General features: G+C 39.1%; 1 protein-coding gene across 1 annotated transcript in view; it reads right to left on the reverse strand.

Moving 5' to 3' along the window:
- NCKAP5 (NCK associated protein 5) overlaps positions 1–25,681 on the reverse strand; it is an 847,991-nt gene that overhangs the window by 320,311 nt on the left and 501,999 nt on the right. Inside the window, exon 5 of the mRNA XM_008053829.2 lies at positions 15,628–15,715. Within this exon, the coding sequence (XP_008052020.1) occupies positions 15,628–15,715 (88 nt within the window). The remainder of the gene's footprint in view (positions 1–15,627; positions 15,716–25,681) is intronic.

The raw sequence follows: 25,681 nt of genomic DNA on the forward strand, positions 1-25,681 counted from the left end.
CCGGGAGCGGCCACTGCACTCCAGTCTGGGTGACAAAGTGAAACTCCAACTCAAAAAAAAAAAGAAAAATGTGGTACATATATACAATGGAATATTATGCAGCTATAAAGAAGGACAAATATATGGACTTCACAGCAACTTGAATGGATTTGGAGTCGGTTATACTCAGTGATCTATCACAGAAACAAAGAACAGAGTACCATATGTTCTCACTCATAAACAGACCTTGAACAATTATAATACTATAAGAAAGCGACTGGCAGTAATGGGAAACTGTCAGGAGAGAGGTGCAGGATTGACAGTTGAGGGAAACTGCTAGGGGAGGAAAGGGCATGCCTCATCAACAAGTGTACCTATAAGCAGACCTTGAACAATTATAATACTATAAGAAAGTGATTGGCAGTAATGGGAAACTGCCAGGGGAGGAGGGCTGGATTGACAATCGAGGGAAACAGCTAGGAGAGGGAGGGGCATGCCTCATCAGCAAGGGTACCTGCATAACCAATGTTTGTGTACCTAACCCTGAATTATACTCCACATCTTTATAATAATAAAAAAGTACCACTGAATTAATTTTCTCTCTTCAAAAATGAGGTTTCGCACACTTATCTTTTACCTGACATCCCCTGCCAACATGCATCTCAAAGAGAAGCCCATCAACTTCTAAGTCATAAAGTTGTCTATCCTAAGATGCCCTGGGAATTTCCAGAAACTCAGAGACCCATTCCTAATCAAGAAATTCTGTTCCTCCCATCTTCCTAGGGTTACCTAAAAGAAAAGCTCTAATGAGGTACATTAGTTGCACTTTTGAAAGTCAGAGATGGATTATTTAGTTAATTCTCTTGGGGGCTCATGTCAGAAAAGAGAGATGCCTCACCTATTTGCACCTAAATGAAACTGAAGGAAAAAGCAAGAATATTACATTTCTTTTAGTACAATTTACATAATATGTGCTCTCGGTAGTCAGGCAAAACTCAGAGCATAGAGTAGGGTCCAGTGGCTTGAGGATTTTTACTGAAGAAATTTTTTTCCAGTAATACTGTCCTTGTGTGCTTTTTGATGTTAAACTATTATTTTTATCCCTAATCCCTAGAAGTGGCAGGAAGCCATCACTTGAGGTGCTTCTTTGTCATGGAGTAGGACGTACACTCTGACAAACCACTTACAACCTCAGTGGGAGTACAGAGGTTGAGAGCTGATTGGTGAAGACAGCTTGTATTCCTGCCAGATGATTCATCTTGGTGAGAGAGGAGAGGAAATTGAGATAAATTAGGAGAAAATGAGTTTGATTCTGAAAGATAATTAGACAAGTCAGAATATGTATGTGAAAAAGCAATATTAAAATGCATCTGAAATTTGGATAACCATTTTCTTCACACAAAATTCCCATGTACTTAAAGAATAACGAACTGGCCAAGTTGTGATTCCCAAGTCAAATGACTCTCCTAGGAAAGGTCTTCCAACTTATTCCAACAAACAGTATTCTAAGATTTCACCCATGGCCATCTTAAGTGCTAGATAACAGGTATATCTTCTGTTGCCACAACAAGGGAGAAAATAAAAGGATATCCACTGAACTGGGTGCCAGTTGTAGGTCTGTCACTTATGGGTAGTATGACTTTGGGAAAGTCACTTGGTCATCTGTGGCACCGTTTCCTCATGTACAAAATGAAGTGGCTGAATATTAGACGTGACCTCCAGCTCTGAGAGTCAGTGACATCAAATTATCTAAGTCTTGCCTTCCACTCCTCCTTCTGAACACCTAAGATTTACTAACCACCCTGTTCACCCCTACATGGTAACTGGCCCACTTGTGTCATACTAACAACTTTTCCTCAGAAAACCATGGGCAGAGGCTGGCTACTAATTGCACGGCTATATAATAATAAGTACCTGGTAAACATGGCCTGTGCTCTTGGCTACCCCAATAAATATGAGATATCCAACTCCTTCCAAGCAGCCCTGGTCTCCAAGATACTGGATGATCACTTTATAGACTCCTGCCAAAACCAACCCTGAAACATTTGCTGTAACTCCCACTATGCAGTAAAGATGGTGCCCAGTTTGCACAGTCTCTCTTCCAACCCATCAAATTCAGCAGGCCTTGTGTAGCAAAGATTATTCCAGAAACCAATAGAAGAGTCAGAAGCAATTATGGCTCAGGCCACTCTGGAAACTCAGCTCTATGTAGAAGGCTTTGAAGTTGTGAGGCTGAGAGGGGTTCACGGTGAGAATCAGCCCTGGGGTCTGGCTGCCCATATCCTCTCTGCCAAGTTTATACTGTCTTTCATTATGTTAAGAAAAGAGTCTTAGTGTGGTAACTTTATAATACTTGCTATTGGCCAAATTTTTAAAAAAGGAAAATAGGCCTCAAGCTCAGTTAGCGGCACTGCTAACTAGGGCAATTTAGGATCCTGTCTTTTTTACATTTTGGCCATACTTGAGGTGTTTTGTCATGGGGTAGGACATACACTCTGACAAACCAAGCAAAATGATTTTCTGTTTCCAACAAGGCCTCCTGAGTGGTAGGATTTGCTCCCACATTTCCTCAGACGCCTCCACTAGTTCTTACCAACCCAGTCAAGTCTGGGATCTCTAAATTGGTTCTACATGTTCTAGTCATTTTTTTGAGTGACCCACTGACTTACCTGTCCCATGTCCACTGCCTCCCCAGTAATGAGATTACTACCAACATATGCACTGAATGTGGCTGGGAGAGGGGCCTCAGAGTCCTAAGAGGTTAAGTAACGCCCCAAACATCAGGCAGCTTGTGAGTGGCTTAGTCATGATCTGAATCTAGGCTGTAGGCCTCTGAAGGCTTTAAACTTACCCACAATCCTTTGCTTCCTCTCACCAGACTATCCATAACCTTCTGCTTCCTTGCACCAGTATCCATAATCAGAGCACTCATAGAACCAAAGGATGTTCCCATTTATCTGAAATGTATTGTTTCTCAAGGACCAACTTGACTTCCACCTTCCCCAAAAGCTTGGCATGCCTCCTATATAAAAGGCAAAGGTTAGCTATCCTGGGGTAGATACTGGTGGTAGGGTAATACAAATAAGACTCTAGTCACAGGAAGCTTTAGCATGGTGAGCAAGAAAAGAAAAACATATGACTCAGCCTAATGTCTTGTGCAGTGGTTCTTTACACAGGCTGTGCATTAGAATTGGTCTGTGGAGATTTTAAAAAATCCTCATGCCCAGGCCATACCCAAGACTAATTAAATCAGAATCCGTGGGGTAGAACCAGCATATCAGTTTTTTTTTAATTCTTCAGATGATTCCAAAGCACAACCAAATTTGCTGAATGTAATTAATGCCACCCCTGCAAGACTATGGGACTTGCAATCAAAAGATCAATGATATCCACCACAGCCTGACTCACTATATGACCCTCAGAAAGTCAACTGCCTGTTGGATATGGTACTGAAACTCAGTTTCTTCTCTTGTAAGGTGAACTTGAACTTCCTGCCCTTTCTATTTTGAAAGGTTAATGTGAGGATCAAATGAGATGATGCTGAGAAAATACCTTGTTCACTGTAAAACACATGTTAATTATTATTGTGCCAATTTTTACTACTGATTCCCCAATGATGATGTTCAAGTGCTCAGAAGAGGAAAAAAGGTAATAAAAATGCATAGAAAAGAAAAATACAAAAACAGTAGGATTAGAATAATTAAATATAGTGACCCAAGAGAAATACAGCCTAATTTATATCTTAAGGATATGTTTATAAGTTATTTTTTAAAGTAATAAAAAAAGATTGTAGTAGGGTACTTGCAATAGAATTGTTTTCAGATCATTACTTATAATTACAGCAGAAGCTTATTAATTCAGACTAACGGAGAGGCCAGCCCTTAATAGGGAGAAATAGGTTTACTGTACTAATTTATTAATTTAATGTGGAACAACCTTTTTTTTGGGAATAGGTGGCAAACCAACCAAACATATTTTTTAAAAATATTTTGATCATTTACAAAACAATGGAATCATCATGAATGAGGTCATTGTCTATTCACATGAACAGAATTTCATAGGTGAAAATGTAAGCCACTCTTAAGGCCCAGATTCAATAAGCTTGTTTCGATAGCCCCTTTGAACGTGGTCTGACACTTGGTGCAACCCACAGAGGGCATACAGCAAATGGCACTGAGCTAGCTGGCCAGGCCTTCAACATTCGTTTATGATAATTCCAGTCTCAGGTCTGGATCCTGAGAATATGAGGGAAGAAGAACAAACAGGAGCAGTAGTTTCTGTCTTCTTTTGTATGCATGTGGCACTTAACAAATCATTAAAATGATGGTTATGATCTGTCATTTGCATTTGCTTGTTTTCTTCTCACTTCTATATCCCTGTGCTACTAATTTCTAACAGCTCTTTCCCCTGGCTCACCCAGGGGTAAAGTTTCACTCAGACTTGTTCAATCAATATAGAGAATTACAAGCTCTTGAATTACTTTAGAAAAATAATTTTCCTGTCTCCTTCTCCCTTCAAATACCATATCCAAGCTCCCATTTTCTGAGATGAGTTGATAGAGCAATGATCTCAGACTGATTCATGCTGATATGTGAATGACTGTCTTTAAAGTATATGTCATCCTCTTAATTTCTTTTTTCTTGGAATGATGCTGTAACGAATAAAATTTGGGGGAAACATATCTAAGTGAGAAAATACTGGTAGATGGGTATGGAGACAAAAGATTGTGCAGTGGACAAAGCACCAAAAAGTTCAGTCTTGCCTAAAAATCTGACCCTGGGTTTAGCCCTCCTGAGGTATCTGCATTTCTCATAGCTTCATCATTTTCTCCAGTTCTAAAACTTTAGGCTTACAAAAAGCATCTGTGGCAGGGGCCACATAGGTACAGTAAGGTGGAGCAGGAAGAATCTGGCTGTGCGAAGGGACAGAACAGATAAGTAGACAGGACTGGCAGTATAATAATGATAATAGCTATCGCTTATTGAATACTTAAAATGTGCTATGCACTTTATCATACATTATCTCTGATTGTTAAATGAAATTATGTCCGGGGAAAGCACTTGGAAAACAGCAACCTTTCCCTTTAGCCTTATTATACCCATTATGGAGAAGAAGAGAGTGAGATTCAAATTAATTAAGTTGCCCCAAATGACAAAACCAATTGAAAGAGAAAAATGGGATTTATCACCAGACCTGAAAGACCTTGAAACTTTTCCTCATTTAAATTCTTCTTCATAAATTCTCTAACCAGTACCCCTTACATATGTAGTCTTTACAATGTGAGGGACTGCTGAGACTTCATAGCATTCTTTTTAAATAGTCTACAACTTCCCTTTCATCAGATTGCTTCTTCCCATTATTAATCTAACTTAGCTCTTGCATAGGAAAAGAAGAAATACAGGGCACTGTTTGCCTCAGTATTGGAATGTATGGCTGAAAGATTGACATGGTAGGGAGTGGGAATGCAAGTTTAATAGACTTCTCTACTATCTCTACCCTTTCAAGGCATGAGGAATTGACACAGCCCAGTGCAGGGAACAGTGGCACAACTGGGATAGGCCTTCAGTGATTTAGGATTAGATAATCTTTCCCCTCCCAGGCCACAGTAAAATTATTAGTGGGGGACGGAAGGGGAACCAGACAATCAGTGGGGCACAGTGGCTCATGCCTGTGATCACAGCACTTTGGGAGGCTGAGGCAGGAGAATTACTTGAGCCCAGGAGTTCAAGATCAGCCTGGGCAACATAGTGAGACCTTGTCTCTACCAAAAAAATTAGTCAGGTGTGGTGGAGCGTGCCTGTAGTCCCAGGTACTCAGGAGGCTGAGGCAGAAGGATCACCTGAGACCAGGAAGTCAAGGCTGCAGTGAGCTGTGATCATGCCACACTGCACTCCAACCTGGGTGATAAAGTGAGACACTGAGAAAAAAAAATAGAAAGAAACAATCATTCAACTTCCATTGGCCATCTGCATTCCCCTATACCCTATAACTCAAACTTCCTTAAGAATCTTCTCCCAAGGGCTGAGTGCAGTGATGTAATTCCAGTTACTCAGGAGTCTAAGATGGGAGGATCACTTGAGTCCAGGAATTTGAGAACAGCCTGGGCAAAATAGCAAGAATCTGTCCCCAAAAAATAAAAAATAAAAAATTTTCTGGTGCCCCTCCCCACAGAGTTGAGCTGGGCAGAAAAGATCAAGATCATGGATCAGTGTATCTGAACCACCTAGGGAAAATTTTAAACATACAAGGCCCATTCTCAGCTGCTGGAGACTTTGGGGAATTGTTCTGGGTTGGAGCCCAGGTAGTCTAAGAATCCCCATCACAACCCAACCCTTTGTCTTACAGTTGAATGCTGGGAAAGATGGCCACCTTTCATAGGCCCAGGAACTGCTATATAGTACCCAAGCACAAGCAGCTTCTAAGCTGCAAAAGCCGTGGTCCTGCCTGCTCAGATATGCCTGTCAGGCCAATTAACACCTGAATCCTGCAATGGTTTAAATGCCGACAGCAGACCCCTGGCTGGACCATTTTCCTCTCACCCAACACCCAGTGATTTCTCTTCATTGCCATGCTGTGCTCGCTGTGCAGACAAAATCAATAAGGACAATATAGCTAAAAGGTTACCGTATAGGAGAGACCTCAGTAATGAAAGTGTATTTTTTTCCAGCAGGCCATCTCCACTTCTTTCTTAACTATTTCCTCATTCCACAACCACACATTTTCTCCCATTGCCTATTTTATCTCCATTTCATAAAGCATTAATAGACCAATTTCTAAAATGAAAACAAAAAAGTCAAAGTTTTTCAACTCAGGTAAGTTAAGAAAGTAAGGTCAAAGTTCAAAGATTGCTACCATCGTGATCTTGCTCTGTTCAAATTAATTTGTTTCCCCAACGAAAGAGATAGCTGACATGCTTGGTTAATAATCTGAAGTGCCCAACATATCTGCCCAAGTCATACATTTACAAGAGGGAAACATCTTTTGGATACTATCCACAGAATCTCCTGACCTAAAACACGTACTGGTATTCAAAATAAAGTCTGGCTCTATGCTGAGATGAGCTGGGGGAACAGCGGGTACATATACCAGCAATGCCAGCTCACCTGCAGGAAGAGAAGATGCTTTTCCAGGGCACCATTTTATTCATAGGTCATATTTGTTTTAACAGAGAGACCATATTCTGTTTTTTCTTGGTAAGAATTCAGTTCAAGTTCGAAGCATCTAATAGGAAAAGCATTTATGTCTAAGCACAGAATTTAGGCAGAAATTGAGAACAAAAAAGTACTGTCAGAACCAATTAAACCAAGGGTTTTAAAGTTCAAAGAATATAAGTAACTACTTAAACTCATAGTGATATTATTTAAAGCTCCTCTGTGTCTCTATAAGTATTTAATGACTTTGAAACCATGAGGGGTCTACTCCCAATCTACAGGTGCTCCCAAAGAGACTGTTTTGAAAACTTCTAAATTTCTGAAAAGTATTTCTGTCAATTCATCTTACAGAATAATTTCAAAGAGAAAAGGAATGTTCATCTTTTATGAAGGACAATACTTTTGACTGTCCTGAATCTAAGCATATACTTTGGTTGTGAGAAATCCTGCCTTCTTTATCTAAGCTTATTGTATAAATAGTGAATATTGCTTAAAACAAAACGAAAAGATGAAGAAAACTGCTTCCTCAAGGAACAGTTTCAGCTCTTTAAAACTTAATACACAATAAAAAGACTCCTTTTCCCACCATCACCCACTTCAGCAGCTATTTGAAGTTCATAGCCATTCAAAGACCAATTTCTTAGAGCAGAATCAAAAGCACTTGAGACCTCTTGAGATTACAGGCCACAGACATAAATAAAAGCACTCAATAAAAAACTCCATATCCGTATTGTGTATTAAAATTTTATAAATAACTGTGCAAAGACTTAGCCACTCTATCAACAACAGAATTTTAAATTCTTTTTTTTCCCAACTGGTGTACACTTACTCACTGTTGATCTATGTATTTGCATTTGTTTGCCACATTTTGTTTAGGATTTTTTAAAAAGGAAAGGAAAATAAAAGGAAACGCTTTCTAAATAACCTCTGCAAATTTCAATCAAGCTCCAAACAGTTCACTTCTCTGGGCTAATTAACTGCCAGGGCACTCAGTGAAATAAGCATTGTGTGTAAAAGAATCAGCATAGATAAACAGAGCATGTGCTAGAGTAAGAACTGGGCTGCGAACTTCACTTCCACTCCTTTTCTCCTTTGCAAAATCAGGGAAAAGGTGATGGTAGGATGAATGGGTGTTGATGCACCTCACTGGTTCCTAGCACAGATCTATGGACCAGAGGAATCAAAATGATCCATCAAACTTGTAAACAGCAAAAGCAAACAGATTTCCAACCCTCATCATCTTAACTCAGCGATTTAAGGAAGTACCCAGATAGCAGATTCTGTTACAGGTCCCTCAGGTGATTCTGATACTCAACCAGGACCCTGGAAAACCACAAACACTTCCATTTTTCTATGTTCATAAAAAGGAAAAAAATAATGCTACTATGTTAGAAATTTGAAAAATTCATGTAGCCGGGCTCGGTGGTTCAGCCTGTAATCTCGTGTTTTGTGAGGCTGAGGTGAGTGGATTGCCTGAGCCCGTGAGTTTGAGACCCGCCTAGGCAACTTGGTGAGACCTCATCTCTAAAATAAAAATCAAAAAAATTAGCTGGGCGTAGTAGCGCATGCCTGTAGTTCCAGCTACTTGGAGGGTTGAGGAGGAAGGTTCGCCAGAGCCCAGCAGGTCGAGGCTGCAGTGGCCGGGAGCAGCCACTGCACTCCAGTCTGGGCGACAGAGTGAGACTCCAACTCAAAAAACAAAACAAAACAAAAAAATTCATGTTATACGTATATTGCTATTTAAATGAGCTTTCTTTAAAAAGGTGTATTTTGCAATCAATTATTTAAAATCTCATTTTCAATCCTAACTTTTTTCTCTGCTGTACTTACATTTTTGGATTTGCTTAAAGCATACTTAAATCACTGCAGGAAAAGAAGGAGGTGAAGTTTAAAGTCAAAAATCACCTGCCATCTCTAATACGAATTATAAATGTGAAATAATTAATGTCTCTGCTAGGCAAGTCACAGGCTTTCTCTGTACCATAAAAGGAATTGGGTATATATTTGATAATTGGCAGATTTTAGGCTAACTAGAAAGAGTCCTTTTCCCCTTGCTTAATTACATATGAAAATATTTTTAAAGAAGAATTTAAGGTATCATACTATACAGCCCTAACACTAGATGTAGACTGAGTCAGTGACTGAGCACAGACCATCTTTGGCAATATTGAAGTGAGGCTCAGAAACCACAGTGGCTCAGGGCTCCACAAGAAGGTAGAATAAAGAGGTGGAGAGAGTCAAGCTTGGACACCATTGTGATTTTGCTGATCACAACATCTACTCAATGTACTCTCTACTGGGGCAATGGTTCACCAAGTCTCCTAACAAGGTTTCTGTATCCTACTTCTATGGCAGCCTACTCAGTAAATTAAGAGGGTGAGTGCAAAACATCTCAAGTGAGCTAACATCAGTAATGTGTAAATTTGGGTCAGCTATTTAACCTCTCTGTGCCTCAGTTTCCCCCTTTGTAAAATGAGAACAATAAGAATAATTCTTTCAAAGCGGTCTTGTGAAAAAATGAACTCATGCTTGTAAGTGATCAGAATATGACTGATACACAGTAGGTGCTCAGTAAGTGTTGGACAGTAGTAGGTCAGATAGGTAGATGTACTATGTAGTCCAGGACTTACAGGATTGTGAAGAGAAGTGTCAAAATCCCAGAGGTTAGGAGCAAGAAGAAACTCTAGAAATCATCTTTCTGTTCTAAGGGTTGCCCTTAGATTATTCCACCTTTTAAAAAAAAAAAGTCTTCAGTTATTCCACCTATTTTTTAAAAAGCCATCATTTACAGATTAGGACATTTTCCATAAGACCTTAACTTTCATCTTATTTTGAAGCATGTGGCCCTCTTTCCATAGTGAGTGGTATGCATTTCTGGGTCATCTGAACATGCTGCAGCTGAGTTGTGGCTGTTCCCTTCAGAGCAGACAGTCCCCACCAAGCCTTACTGTTTCTCTGGCATTAAATCAGGTGTGGGTTGCTATGGCATGGTTTTCAAAAGCAAAAGTTTTGCCTGTTAATAACATAAACAAACAAATAAATAAGTAACCGTCTCTGTATTTATTTCCTTATTAAAAGCAGAAGAATAGATTGTAAACTTCTAGAGGATATTTGACTTTTCTCTTACCTGACCCACCTTAACTATTTATATTATTTGATAACTGAAAGCATTTATGGTAGTGATGCCTAACTTAGTTGAAATCCTCTTCTTTTAAAAATACAAAAAACAAAGAACTCAGAGAATATAAATGACTGTCAGGTCATAAGTCTTGGGAGTGGCAAAAGGCATGCCCACAGGTGGATCTTTTCTCCCCCAGTTACTGCTTCTACTTGTCCACTTTTTTTTTTTTCTAAATGAGTTAGCTAATACACAGAAAAATCAGGCAAAGAGTAAAAAATGTCAGCTCCAACAAGAAACATGGAAGTCAGCTCCAGAACAAGAGGACAGTGAACGGGTAAACCTCATGAGTGCTATGATTATTCATTATTACTCAGCCTGCCTGTGTTTACATATTTTGACAGATGAAGCAGAAGGAGGGACACCCTCTCCAACCAGTTGTCACATTTTAATTATGCTTAATTGCCCCCTTTCACATTTCATAGTGAATTTTTTTTTCCTAACATGTTTCCCAATTTACCTAACTAAATGAAATGGTAACCTGAGTGACAAGAATACATATCACAAAAGAAAGACCCTAATACCTAGAGAGAATGAGCCGGAAAAAGAAACAAAACAGGAGGGACTTGGAAGGTGTTTTTCTTACTAGGGTTCCTCTAAAGACATTATTCTCAGGTTTTCTCTAAGGAAGAGAGTCTGTTCACATGTCACCTTCCTACACATATGACAATATTTCTACTACTCTTACGCTTGTCTCTTCCTCAGGGGAAATGAGAATGAAACATTTTATGACTTGTTAATTTATCTCAGTTTACATTTATTTATTTATTCATTCATTCATTTATTGAGACAGGGTCTTACTTTGTTGCCCAGGCTGTATGGTTCTGGCTCACCGCAGCCTCAACTTCCTGAGCTCAAGCGATCTTTCTGCCTTAGCCTCCTGAATAGCTGGGACCTCAGACATACACTATCATGTCTGGCTAATTTTTGTATTTTTTTGTAGAGATGTGGTCTCACGATGTAGCCCAGTGCTAGGATCACAGGTATGAGTCTCCATGCCTGACTTGTTTATTTGTTTGTTTGTTTGTTTATATGTTGAGGCAGTCACTTTGTGACCTGGGATTTTAGACTGTGCCCACTTTCCACCCCGCCATCAGAATGCTCCACAGATAACTGCTCAGTTTAATTTCATGTATATCATATGGCAAAATCTGGGATTTATTTCTAGTTCTACTACTTAGCATTCATCAGAGCTCAAACAAATCTCTTTGAGCCTCATCATGAACAAGCACAATAATATCTATTTTAAAGGCCGTGGGAACAAACATATGAGATCCATTTTGTATAAGTGCTTTGTAAACTATAAAGCACCAAACATACGTACTCTGGAAGTAAGGTACTGTCCTAAAACACTAGGAAACATAAGATGTTCTGAGAAAGGCATACCAGGGACCCCTGAGGAAGCTTATGACTCTTGTGTCCATTTCAAGAGATAAAAGAGACTAAAAGAATGGAGAAATAAATTATTTAAAACATGTCTGAGTCAGGAGGTAGGACCTCCATAGAGAATAGTTCAGCAGGTTTCATAAAGCATTCCTTTGTGTCCCTGTGCCATAGACCCTGTGCAAGTTTCTAGTGTGGCTTCTTTCACATGGTTGAAGATGTGATTACTTGCCTTTCCTCTATCCCTGTCCTATACACTGAGAATTCAAGGAAAGGGCTTGTATCAGGCATCTTTGCATCTCCAGCACTTAGCTGGTTTTCTTCTGGGTACTACCAGTCTGTGAGGTTAATGATGCTTCTTAATGTGATAGAACAATTCCTGCCCTCAAAAGATGTCCACTTCTCAATCCCTGAAATCTGAGACTATGTATTACTTTATATGGCAAAAGAGACTTTGCATATTTGATCAAGTTAAGGCTCTCCAGGTGAGGAAATTATTTTTGATTACCTTGTAGGACTCAATAAAATCACAAGGTCCTTATAAGAGGGAAGCCAAAGAGGAAAATGAGCTGTGATGGCGAAACCAGAGGTTGGAGTGATGTGCCTTGAAGATAGAGGACCACAAGGTAAAAGAAAATTTTAAAATGCTATTTCTGGGAAAGACAAAGAAACAATTCTCCATTGAAGCCTCCAGAAAGAATATCACCCTGTGATTTTAGGCTTCTGACCTTCAGAATTATAAAAGAGTAAATTTGTGTTGTTCTAAGCCACTAAGTTTGTTGCAGGAGGAACACAAAACTAGTACGCTTAGATAAGAAAGTAAATTAATAACTGGCATCTGAATGAACAAGGGAATGAAGAGATGAATGAATGGAGAGAGCTCTAGATAGAAAGTGGAAAGATTCAGTTTTCGGTCCCATCTTAGCTAATACACCAACTGGGGAACTTGTGCCCCATCACTTGATCTCTGCAGAAGGAAGACTTCCGCATAAGAGGCTGCAGAGTCAGACTGACCAGGGTTCAAAACCCTTCCAGGTTAGTTCCTGGCTGGGCATCCTCGGGCAAATGCTCACCTCTCTCAGCCTCATGTCTACATGTGTAAGATGGGGGAGAGCAAGAGGACCTCTTGCATAAAATTGTTGTGGGGATAACGAGCTACAATTCAGTCACATTTGATGGGGCTCTGGACTAGGCAAATTTGAAATTGTGGGCTCATAAAAATGTTATTAATGTCACGTCATGCACAAAACTTGAAATCATGCAAATTTCCCAATTAAAAAAAGGTCAAGAATGGCAAAACTGGTCACCGTAAACAACTGATTACCACATGGTGAGACTGTCTCAACTGTTTAACAGAAACACCCACCGTCCTTTGAGAGAATCCATGTTGAATTATGCAAGCTGTAAATTATACAAACAACGAATTATGAGAGATCTTCAGGAACAGACCCTGGAACAAAATATGGCTACCTTTAATGCATGCAAAGCAATTAGCAGGGGCCTGGAACACAGAAGGCTAATACTCTGCTATTATAATTATATTAGTTCAATGATAAAAGACTCAGAACAAACACTTCCACCGCCATGGAAAAGGAAACGAACTCCAGCTTTCCCATGGGCCTAAGCTTTACATGGGCCTCTGGCTCCTTTCAGAGAAATCCTGCAAGTTGGAATATGTGAGTCAGGTGTGCTAATGACACTCCATATTATGAAGCAATAAATTTCCCAGCTCTTGCCCAAAACGTGGAATTTGGCCTCAGGGAGATTTTAACTACATGTTCCACTAGTATCACTGGATCACTATGTACATCTTGCATTAACTATTTAGAATAGTAGAATTTGTGAGATGAAAGGGATCTCCATGGGCCTTAGCACCACCAAGCTATACCTGCTCTTGTCTCTGTTCTCATTTCTTGACTGCCCAGAGCAGAAGACTGTGCTATGTACTCACTAGAAGTTCAACCAATGTTTGTTGAATGCATAATGACCGTTACGGATCATTGTACATTTTCCCTCCCCCATTTTATAGATAAGGAGCCTGAGGCCATTTAGAGGGATGACTGAAACATCCCTTCCATGGAGGATTAATTCAAGTTCATAACTGTCTTCTCCCTAGAGGAAAAAGCTAATTTCCCAAAACTAATAGACTGGGTTATGGAGAGGAAATAGTTATACAACACATTTTTAAAACTGCGTCTGTTTTTCTGAGTCGCTTCCACTTTCACAAAATGAATTCTGATGATGATGTTAAGTGTCTACACCACAGATTTGGCTAATGACTGGTGAAGCAACTGAAAGAGAATGATTAAACACACACACACACACACACACACACACACACACACACACACAACCAGTCATCTGGATGAAAGACATCCATAGTGAAGAGGTCAGATCAAACCCAGGAGTGATGCTAGGTTATTTAGTTCTAATGAAGCCAGGTGTTCCCTGGTGGTAGGGGGTGGGGGGACAAATGATCTACTTTTCAGATTCACATGACTCTTTTAGGCTGTACAGAACCACTTGATTCAAAATTGAGTCCAATTTTTTACTTATATCTCAACTTTGTGCCGAAACAGATATAATAGCTAGAAAACATTCAGGCTAGGAAGACTTAAATATGTATCCTACCTTTAGGTGACCACCCATCAGGAAAAGCTGAACAAAGGGAAAAGCATTCTCTTTGTCATAACCACTGCTCAAGAAGAGTCTAAACCCTTTCCCTAGAAATGGATTTTAGTGATTTTTCTACTGTCTTTATGGAGCTAACTTTAATCTTCTTTGAGGTAGCTTAAGTCACCTCCTTGCATTGTATTAACTGGAAACAGAGATTTTCCCTCCTTTATGATACAGTACCTTGTAGGTTTCAAGAGTCAACTACTGAGAATATAGCCTTCTTACGGCTAACTATGCACTATGCCTAGATTTCTTATTCCGCTATGATATTTTTATTTTTATGGTGATATCCTTAACACCTGGGTCCCTGTGCTCACTTCCCCAAACCCAGTGGCATTTTAACCAGCAAAAAACCTTGTGTCACCCAGCGATTCCTCAAAATTCCACTCATTTCCTTGCTTTTTATTTTTTAAGCTTTTCATGCATACTTGTAAAGTGGATACTGGGTCTCTATTTGTGCTTTCAAGAGATTTTCATTGGAAGTCCTAAATTTATCTATACAGAGTATCTGCACTGTTTCTTATGTATTTCCCTTTTCCTGTACCAGAGCCTTCTCATCCATGTGGCCAACTTGGGGCATACTCACATACTCACATACTCACATTGCTTCCCAGCTATCTACTTTATAGTGTCAAAGGATAGGCTATCAGGAGAAGATGATACCTTGTGACTTCAATAACCATTTATTCTGAAGTACAAGCCCAGACCTCATCCTGCTCTTCTGTCCACACTCAGACTCAGTGTGAAACTGATCTCACCAGGTCATTATTCAGTTACCTGGAGCCGCCACTTCTCCACAAATCTGCCATGAGTGTCATACCCTCGCACTTTGTCCAGGCTTCTCTTCACCTTGTTCTCTATTCCTCAGACCCACCACAAATGTCATACCCCAGAAAGTATTCCTCACCTCCTCAGAGAGGATGATTCACTCCCTCCTCTACATTCCTGGAGACTGCTGAAGACACCTCTCTTATAGACCTGTCCACAGAGTACCACGATGCTTTCATACAAAAGTTTGTTTCACTATAAACTTACTTTTGCATCTTCTTAAATCTGTTTCACAGTAGGAGTTCAAGAAATTAAAATGAGTTAAATAAATGTCTGTATGATTACTCAAACCAGAGGTGACTAGTTTGGCTCTTAGTACCAGGGTCTAGACCATGCCTTTTATTCACTTCTAGATCAGAGTGGAGAAACCTACAGAAATACAAGAAAAACAAGCCAACCGGTACCCAGCCAAGAGTAAGAAACATGATGTACCTGATAGACCATTATATTAACAGTTTCTTCTTTTCTCTGCTCTGGAGGTCCTTGACTCTGCAATAGATTTCGTACTGTTTCTTCCATCCTGAGAAACAAAAACATAAAGGATTTCTTAAAGGCGGTTTCTGATTAACATGGGTCTGTTCCAGTTAGCAGAAAACATTCTTCAGTGCGTATATCCCAAGTTTAGACTTGAAAATCTCTTTTCTCTTCTCTCTCCTTCATCCCCTATTAAGAATCTCTCATGAAGTCCTTTAAAATCATCCCTCAGGATTCTGCATTTTCTCTCTTTCTCTTTAGAAGAAACCCCAACAGCATTCTCTGTCTCTCTCTTTTTCCCATTCAGGTCTCTATCCTTGATCTTGGACATCTACATTCATGCAAGTAATTTTCAACATCCTGCCTCACTCCCAATTGCTCCCTTTTAATTTGATACAGTGTCACTACATTAATCTTCCTGAAACACTGCTTTGATTTTTTAAAATCAATTTTGAAAGTTAACAAATATTACATGAATGCATTCTCTCCATTAATATGCCATCAGGTCTTTCTGTGATGGTCTTTCCATGTCAGCATATACAGATTTACTTCATTCTTTTCTACTACAGTTCAGTGCTGCTGATTGACAGAGATATGTTCTGAGAAATGTTGACATGCATCTCTAGGCGATTCTGTTGTTGTGTGAACATGACAGAGTATACTTAGACAAACCTAGATGGTATAGCTTACTACATATGTAGGCTGAATGGCACGGCTATGGCTCTACAAATCTGTACAGCATGTTACTGTACTGAATTCCCTAGACAACTGTAGCCCAATGTTAATCATTTGTGTATCTAAACATATATAAGCATAGTATATATACAGTAAAAACACTAGACAAAAGATAAAAAATGGCACGCCTATAAAGGCCACTTCCCAAGAACAGAGTTGCAGAGTTTGTAGAGGCAGCACTGGGTGAGTCGGTGAGTGAGTGGTGAGTAAATATCAGGGCCTAGGACATCTGTACACAAATGTAGACATTATAAACACTGGACACTTCGGCTACCCTACATGTATTAAAAAATGTTTTCTTTCTTCAATAATAAATTAACCTTAGCTTACTATGATTTCTTTACTTTGTAAACTTTAAAAATGTTTTAAACTTTTTAAATCTTTTGTAATGACATTTAGATTAAAACACAAATACAAAACAAAAGTAGTTTCTTTATCTCCTAATCTATAAGATTTTTTTCTATTTTTTTAACTTTTTCAAACTTTTTTGTTAAAAACTAAGACAGAAACACATACATCAGCCTAGGCCTCCACAGGGTCAGGATTATCAAGACATCACTAGTCAAAAGGAATTGTTTAGTTGCATTATAATTTGCGGGGGAGGGGGAACCATCTGGTATTCCGGAACCATCTGGTAGTCCGTGTTGACTGAAACATGGTTATATGTGTCACATAACTGCGCCTCTTAGTATGTCATGGTGTGAACGCACCAAAAGTTATTTAATCATCCCCCTACATGCGATTGCTGCTTCTTGGAGAGCTGATTCCCTTTCACCTTCCCATATTCCATTCATCTTTCCAAGTCCACCTCAGGTTTCATTTCCTAAGATACTTCCCCATGTATCTCCCACTTCTTTGAATTCTTACAGCTATACTTTAAGCTATCACTTAAAATCCCCTCACTTCAATGCTCAGATATTTTGTACATGTAATTCTTATTTTCTGGCGTAAATGACAACATTTAGTACAGGACTATGTCGTGTATTTATGTGTATTCTTTGATTATGAACAAAATACTTAGTAAATACTGTTATATGAATATTTTGTCAATTCATTTTTAAAGTATGAAGTACTTACTCTATGCCAGGCATTCATAATGTATATTCAGACTGTGTTTGAATGTCCTTGTTTTGGGGGCCCAGCCATGAGGATTCCCAGCCATGAGGATTCATAGACCAGAACTCTGGGAGCAAGATGCCTGAACTCAATGCACCAAATATATCACTGTTTGTCCAGAACCTTAGTTGGTTGCTTTTTCCAGTCCCATCCTGCAGCATGTATTTTAGTGACACAGTATGATACTGGTTTAAGAGAATTGTGGGGAAAAAAGACTGATCTAGCTTCTGCCTCTTACGAAGGGCTGCTAGAGAGACAAAGTAAGGTCTGTAGAAAGTCTACAAATCCCCTGACGTGGAAGCAAGGGAGTACAGTCCAAAATGCCAGTCTTTCTAATATGGCATATAACTGCTCAGGAGCAGAGTGAAAAAACTGCAAATGAACCAGAAAAGTCCAAACCCAGATTACTAATTAGAGAAATTCTGCCATCACAGAGAATGACACCCAGACCAATTCAGGTTTTCAAGAAGACAGTAGACATTGGTTGTAAGGACTCAAAGAATGATTTGTGACCACACATTTATACAAGCCACCTCTTCACCAATCCAGATGATAGGCAGAAGCTGTTCCCTAATTTTCACAAATTTTATGTTATTAATAATAACTCAATTGAATAGTACTTTTACTTGTCAAATAACTCATCTATCAATCATTACAATGTACTCTTAAAATATCATTATATCTATTAGGTAGATGAGAAAGCTGAGGCCCAGAACGATTATGTGGCTTACTTAAGGGAAATTAGTTAGGATTAAACCATTTCAGCTGGGTATGGTGTCTCACACCTGTAATCTCAACACTTTGAGAGGTTGAGGTGGGAGGATTGCTTGACACCAGGAGTTCAAGACCAGTCTGGACAACAGAGTGAGACCATGTCTCTACAAAAGATAAAAAAAAAATTAGCTGGGTGTGGTGGCACATGTCCCAGGTACTCAGGAGGCTGAGTTAGAAGGATCACTTGAGCCCAGGAGTTCAAGGCTTCAGTGAGCTATAATCACACCACTGCACTCCAGCCTGGGCAACAGAGTGAGACCCTGTCTTTAAAAAATAAAAATTAAGCCAGGCTCGATGGCTCAGCCTGTAATCCCGCGCTTTGGGAGACTGAGGTGAGTGGATTGCATAAGCCCGCGGGTTCGAGACCCGCCTGGGCAACTTGGCAAGACCTCATCTCTACAGTTTAAAAAAAAAAAATTAGCTGGGCGTGGTAGTACGTGCCTGTAGTTCCAGCTACTTGGGAGACTGAGGTGGAAGAATCGCCAGAGCCCAGCCAGTCGAGGCTGCAGTGGCCGGGAGCGGCCACTGCACTCCAGTCTGGGAGACAGAGTGAGACTCCAACTCAAAAAATAATTAATTAATTAATTAAAAATAAACCATTTTTTACAGATTCTAAATATAGCAGCCTCTTTTCATTCAACCTTACTAACATTCAAAAAATGGTTTTAAATGAGTAAGAGTCTTAACTCCGAACAAGCCATTAAACAACTTTGGACACTGAGCCCAAGGAGGCAACAATATTCTTTCTAAGCTGCAGAGAGCTCAAGATCTCATAGAAGAGAAAAACTAAGAATGCACACACACATGGTATGAATATGTAACAAATTCTGAAACAATAAGTGATCAGAGCCAATTTTTAATACTTTTTTCATTTTATGTAAGCAATCTCTTGAATGTTAGTAGATTTTTCATGATGTTTGCCAAATCTATCATAAACAAGGAAAGTAATGACAGCGGCTTTCATACTTGCCCAAGATCACTCAGATTGTTCCTGGCAGATCAAGGACTAGTCTTCTTGTTTTCTAAATATTAGTCTACTTTCTGCCCACCTTAGCACAGAAGCTGGATGTCTTATTTCAATCTTTATTTCATTCATTTATATACATCTGGCTTAAATAGTTAGAACTCAGTTAAAATGAAATCATATCTTTTTTTAAACAAAGTTAAAACATAATTCTGTCTCAGAGCATATCTTGCTGAATTGTCTCTTCTGTATAATTAAAAGCTGTAGACACAAGTTGCTCAATCAAAAAAGAAAAACATCTATTGACCTTTTCCCCATTCTTCTTGGCTTCATACTTTTAAAAAATAAGAAAAAGTGGGGGTGGACAGGAAATTGTTAAAACAACCTCAAGCAGTTCAGAACTCTCAGTGATACTGTGAACACTTTTCTGGCACTACTTGATGATTAATTAAAACCAATTACATTTCCAACCTACAGCTTGGAACAGAGTCGCAGGGCCCCATCCCAATCCTTGGTAAAAAATCAAGTTGTTGGATTTTTTCATAACCTCTATGAATCTGGTCACAGAGAAAATGTTTTGAACCTGATGAGAATGTGTCATTATTTATTTCCTGATGACATTTTCTTTTTTAAATTCTCATTTAGTAAATTTCTCTATCTATTTTCCCGAAAATCAAAGACTGTGAAACATTACCCATTGTTTGATGCCCAATGACATTTTGCTTCATTTTATTTTTTTGATAGCTAATGTTTGAGAGAGTTTGCATTACCAGTCAGCATCCAGTGCCGCTTCACCATCTGTCTCCCAAACACAGCTAAAAAGAAGTCAGTTCTTCTTTCCAGTTATGGCTTGGGCAGATTTTGGTTTTCTATTTTTTAAGTAACTGATGGATGTAATTCATCCTTAAACATTGACCTTAATCAATGTCTTCTCATTCTTCTTCTTCCTCCCACACCTGAGACTAAATCCTTTTTTACCCTAAATATTGGTCAAGTAGCTGTCAGAAGTAAAAACATATAGACTCAAAATTTACTTAATGAGATGTAATAAATTCTAATGTGATTAAGTGAACTATTTTTTAAAAGTTAACTTCTAGCCAAGTCAGAAGAAATAAACCAAATACATATGCAAGTGTATGTTTCAGGTAATATAGGTATAAAGATGGGAATTGTATTTTATGAAAATAGATTCCATTTTTAAGGTACACATTACTTAATCAATAAATTCTTATTACAATATAGTATTTCCTCTGAATGAAGCAAAAACCTATCATTTTTGTTTAAAAAGGGCACTAAGTTAAAATTTAGGAAAATAGAATATTAAATAATAATGCATGAAAAGAGTAACAATTCAGAAACTCACAAGGGCAGGATTAGGGAGCCATCATAACTAAATTCTCTCCCTGTCCCCAGAGGTCGACCTTTGTCACAGACCCCCTTTTGAAGTGCAGATCACTGGGGTACTTGTCATTGGATCTGCATCCAATGCCTCAAAAAGAGGGTCTGTCTAGACACCAAAGGAAGATCCTCCTAGAAAAAAATGTTCAAAGATAGAGATGTCCAGAACCCTTTCACGGCAACACAACAAACAATCACCAAGGCCTAATAATATCAAGGGCTTTCTTTATATTCAGAACATATGATTAAGACCCTGAAAACTTTGACTTACTCAACAGTGAAAGCAATGTTAGAAAACATGACTCCAAGGTAAATTAGGAGCTGTATATTCTAACATGTAAATGACTGTGGACTTCTTCACATCCCTGCCTGCCTTACCGCAAATCTAGCCCTCTATTTCAACTAATGATATTCTAGGAACCGATTAGATTATTAGACTGAATTATTGATTTCTGATTCCTATTTTCAGATATTCAGTTGAGAATTACTTCAGTTTTAACAGAAATAGAACAAAACACAACAGAAGAAGCCATTCTCTCTGACCCTGGCCCACACTGACAACGGCTGGCACTCTTTCAACTGAAAAAAATGAACTGAGTTATATTTTGTGCTCAAAAAGCATTTTAACATGTGTACTTGCTGATTAACCAAATGACGAGTTAATCATAAATTTAACAATGAAATCATGAAATGTTGCTTCATATTCTTCTAGTCAAGAAACACCCTCACGTCCCCCCTTGTAAAGCCCCACACCCATACCATACAGTTTGTCAAGAGCTGCTGCTAGGACGTGTAAGTGGTTTTTCCTCATATTTCACTGTATTTGACTCCCAGTCTTCTCATTTTGAGCAAATGTGATGATGTAAGCAAGGGTTCCACCATGACTACACTACATTTAGTGATAGGAAGAAAGGGACTGAGGTTAAAGTGGGAAGAAGGCAGAAGGGCTGGCGTCACTGCAGTGCTCTTCCTTTGCCCTGAGCCTCCTCTCTAGGAAATCCTCACAGGATACAGCCCCATGTGGAGACCGAGATTCATGCTCTTAGGTCAATGGCGACCATGGAGACCAGCGTTGTTGGGAGCCAGCCATGGAGGCCAGCCTGCTGACAAAGTCCAGGAGGCTGAAGACCCCAGGTTGCAAAGTGAACCTGGGCAGCTGAAACCCTTGCTTCTTCTATTTTTGTTGTTGATGCAGTTGGAAAATTCTGTACAGTCTGAAGATGGAAAACAAAATCCCACTCACTTTATATGAGTTCTCCCCTAAGTTTCCATGTCCCCGACCTCTTAGTATTCGACCACGTAATCACATAATTAAGTACTGTTGTTGGGAAAGTTACTGTAGGTCAGGAGGTGCTCACTTTAATGCACGTAAGGGAATTCATTGGCCTTGCCAGGGAACTATAGAGGGACACTTTAATTATCATGTATGAGTAGACAATCGCTTGGTAGATTTTGTTCCTTCTGATTGGCGAGTATTATCATTTGTGAGGAGAATGCCAATGCACTAATTATGCTTATTTGAGCTTTAAATGTGGAATTTTATGTACACCTGAATGGGCATTTTTTAATGTTATGTTACTTCCTGCTATTTGGATTAAGTGCATATAGGATTAAAAATATAAGATTGGATTACTACAGCAGTTTAGTACTTGATGACTTTTTGAAACTTGGTAGAGTAGATTTAGGCAGTAGGTGTGTTCTTTTAAGCTTAAAAGGATAACAGTTGGATTAAGTGCTTTAAATAATAAAGGAGGACTGCCTGCTTTAGTGATCACGAGATAGCGAAGCTTTCAAGAAGGCATTGATACGTAGAAAAATGCACATCCAAATGGTTTTTTGGAGACCATCATGCATGAACTATTTGCTCTGTTTTTGTCTTAGATAAAGTTACTGATTGTGTTTAATTCTAAGATTTTTTTGTAAAATTACTTCCCTGTAAAAGGGTATATAAGCTCATTGTTAACTGTCAATAAAGGGCATCTGTCATGCTAACACCAGAGTCAGCTGTCTGAGTGTTTCCTATAATGCCAATGCCATTTCCTCCTTCGGGAAACTCTGAGCCCAGCTGGAGTAGGACTCTGGCACAGGGTAATGCCCACAGATGCTGGGAAAAAAAGGAATTATAATAAAATACCAGATCTCTCTTCATTAGATGTGTAGTAGGGTGAAAAAATTCAAGCATGCTTCAACTTGGATGTTCAAAGAGAAATAAAATTTATTTATTTGTATATTAGCAAACTAGTCTTTTTCTTGAACCCCACAATATGACTAATATTGACCTTTGTTCCAAATCTTAGTTTAAATCTGAATACTAGTCTAACATGATGGAATTTTAAACACGTTTTTAAAATCCATTCAGAAACAGGTATCCATCAATGTGCAACTGCGGTATGTATTTCCTGCACCAGAATACTGATCAGCAATCAAAAGGAATAGCTGGTGCATGCAATCACATGAAAGAATCTCAAAAACTTTACATAGAGTGGAAGAAGCCATCCCTAAAAGATGAAATATCATATGACTCCATTGACATGAAATTCTAGTACAAACAAAATTAATCTGTGGTAGAAAATTTAAGAACAGTGATCAACCAAGAAGGACATAAAGAAACTTCCTGGAATGACGATAACATTCTGAATCTCCATAATGGTTTGGTACTGCACAGGTGCATGCATTTGTTGGAATTCATCCAATGTTTCTTTTTTTTAAGGTTCATATATTTCACTGTATGTAAATTTTATCTTGAAAGAAAAAGAGGCCGGGTTCAGTGGCTCAGCCTGTAATCCTGCGCTTTGGGAGGCCGAAGTGAGTGGATTGCCTGAGCCCGTGGGTTCGAGACCTCATCTCTACAATAAATCAAAAAATTAACTGGGCGTGGTAGCACGCACCTGTAATTCTGGCTACTTGGAAGACTGAGGAGGAAGGATCAGAGCCCAGCAGGTCTACGCTGGGGTGGCCATGCACATGCCACTGCACTCCAGCCTGGGCGACAGAGTGAGACTCCCAACTCAAAAAAATAAAAATAAAAAAAGAAAGAAAGAAAGAAAGAAAATGCTGCAAACAATTATGGAACCCTAGTTGATACACACTTGAGTATTTGGGGGGAAGATGCCTGAGACTTACTTTGGAATGCATCAAAACTAAGACAGATTGATGGACAGAGAAAAGAATGGATAGATGGTTAGGTAAGTGGTAGAGCAAGAATGATATTAAAATGTGAGTTGTAGAATCCAGAAAAACTGTGTATATGGTGTTCATTGTAAAATTATTTCAATTTTTCTGTATGCTTAAAAATTTTTGTAAGGAATTATTGACAGTTCACTTAGGTAGGTGATTTATCTTTTCAATAAAAATGTTTTGCTTCTTAGAAACAAATACACTGCTTCTCTCACATAGATGGTTCCTAGGTGTACACAAGTCTAGGCAGGTTGATCATGGTCTTTGTAGATCAGGGGACGTGGGCCTGGTGTCATCTTATATCTGGAGAAAAGCCCTCTGTTCACAGGTTTGTTGCTGGCTCTGCATCTGAAGGTTCTGAGGGTGAGACAGCTCCCAGATTTTTTGTTCTGCTTGGCACGCATGCTGGCAGCAAGACACTCTCACTCATCCTCACCTGAGCTTCTGCTGGATGCAGTGCCCTGAATCTTGGTTGTTGCCTCCTTTGCTCAGCTTGCTAATCTGGCAATCCAACTCCAGATGCTGCTGTGGGCTGCCCTTTTTTTGACATCTCAGACTACAAAGTAGGCTCACTGGCTCTCCAAACCTTTAAACCACACAGAAGCTGAGGGCAGCCTGGAAAGGTAAAACCCAGGGTCTCCTTCCCAAATATGCATAGTGAACCATCAAGTGGGAGTACCACGCCGCCCGTGCTCCTTTTTTCAGGATCCCCTTTTCCAGGATCTCAAATGTGAAGCAGTGATGTAAGCACTCCTTTGTCCTCCATGTAATCATCCACCTAAAGTACCTGTTTTACTCTTCGGTTTCTCCCTTCTGACCTGTGCTTCTTCCACTATCTCCAGCACTGGAAAAGGGGTGCCTTCTCAAGGCTTCTCAGATACTATGTCTGGCTCCTTTCCAACTCCGATCTCTTAGCTAAGCTGAGAGATTATGGTGTATTTTTCCTATATACTGGGAAAGCTCTATGATCCGTGTCATTTAGACATGGGCTTTCAGATGTCAAAGGCAAGAGAATGAAGGACTCTGTGTAATCCTTACTTAAGACAACAGCATATTCACAAGACCTTGTTTTATTGCTTAATCCTCTATTGTAGAAGTCGAATATTTCTTCCTCCATTCACTATAAAATTCTAGAGAAAAGCTCTAGTATTCACAGTGACAAATTAGAAAATGATGTGGATTTTTTTTTTTTTTTTTGAGTTGGAGTCTCACTCCATCGCCCAGGCTGGAGTGCAGTGGCATGTGCATGGCCACCCCAGCGTAGACCTGCTGGGCTCTGGCAATCCTTCCACCTCAGCCTTCCAGGTAGCCAGAACTACAGGCGTGCACTACCAAACCTGGCTAATTTTGAGACGAGGTCTCACCAAGTTGCCTGGGCTGGTCTCGAACCCATGGGCTCAGGCAATCCACTAGCCTTGGCCTCCCAAAGTGCTGGGATTACAGGCTGAGCCACCAAGCCCAGCCCGATATGGATTTTAAATAGACATATTACTGTGTTACAACTACTATATGGCAGATACTGTCTGACAATCTTTACAAACCCACAGCATACTACTATCTCTATTTTTGTTTTTATGTATTTATATATATATATATATATATATATATATATATATATATATATATATATACACATATATATATATATATATATACATACACATTTATTTATTTATTTATTTAAAAAGGAATATCCTGAGTTTCCATAAGAATAAGGATATTATTCAAGTTCTTACTCTTAGAAATGGTGGAGCTGGTATTAGAACCAACGTTTGATTCCAAAACTTTAAATCTTTTTCTATTGTGCCATATTGTCTTTTTTTTTTTTTTTTTTTTTTTTTTTTTTTT

Source organism: Carlito syrichta, unplaced genomic scaffold, assembly GCF_000164805.1.
Source record: "Carlito syrichta isolate Samal-C Ts95f unplaced genomic scaffold, Tarsius_syrichta-2.0.1 Scaffold288729, whole genome shotgun sequence".
Lineage (NCBI taxonomy): Eukaryota > Metazoa > Chordata > Mammalia > Primates > Tarsiidae > Carlito > Carlito syrichta.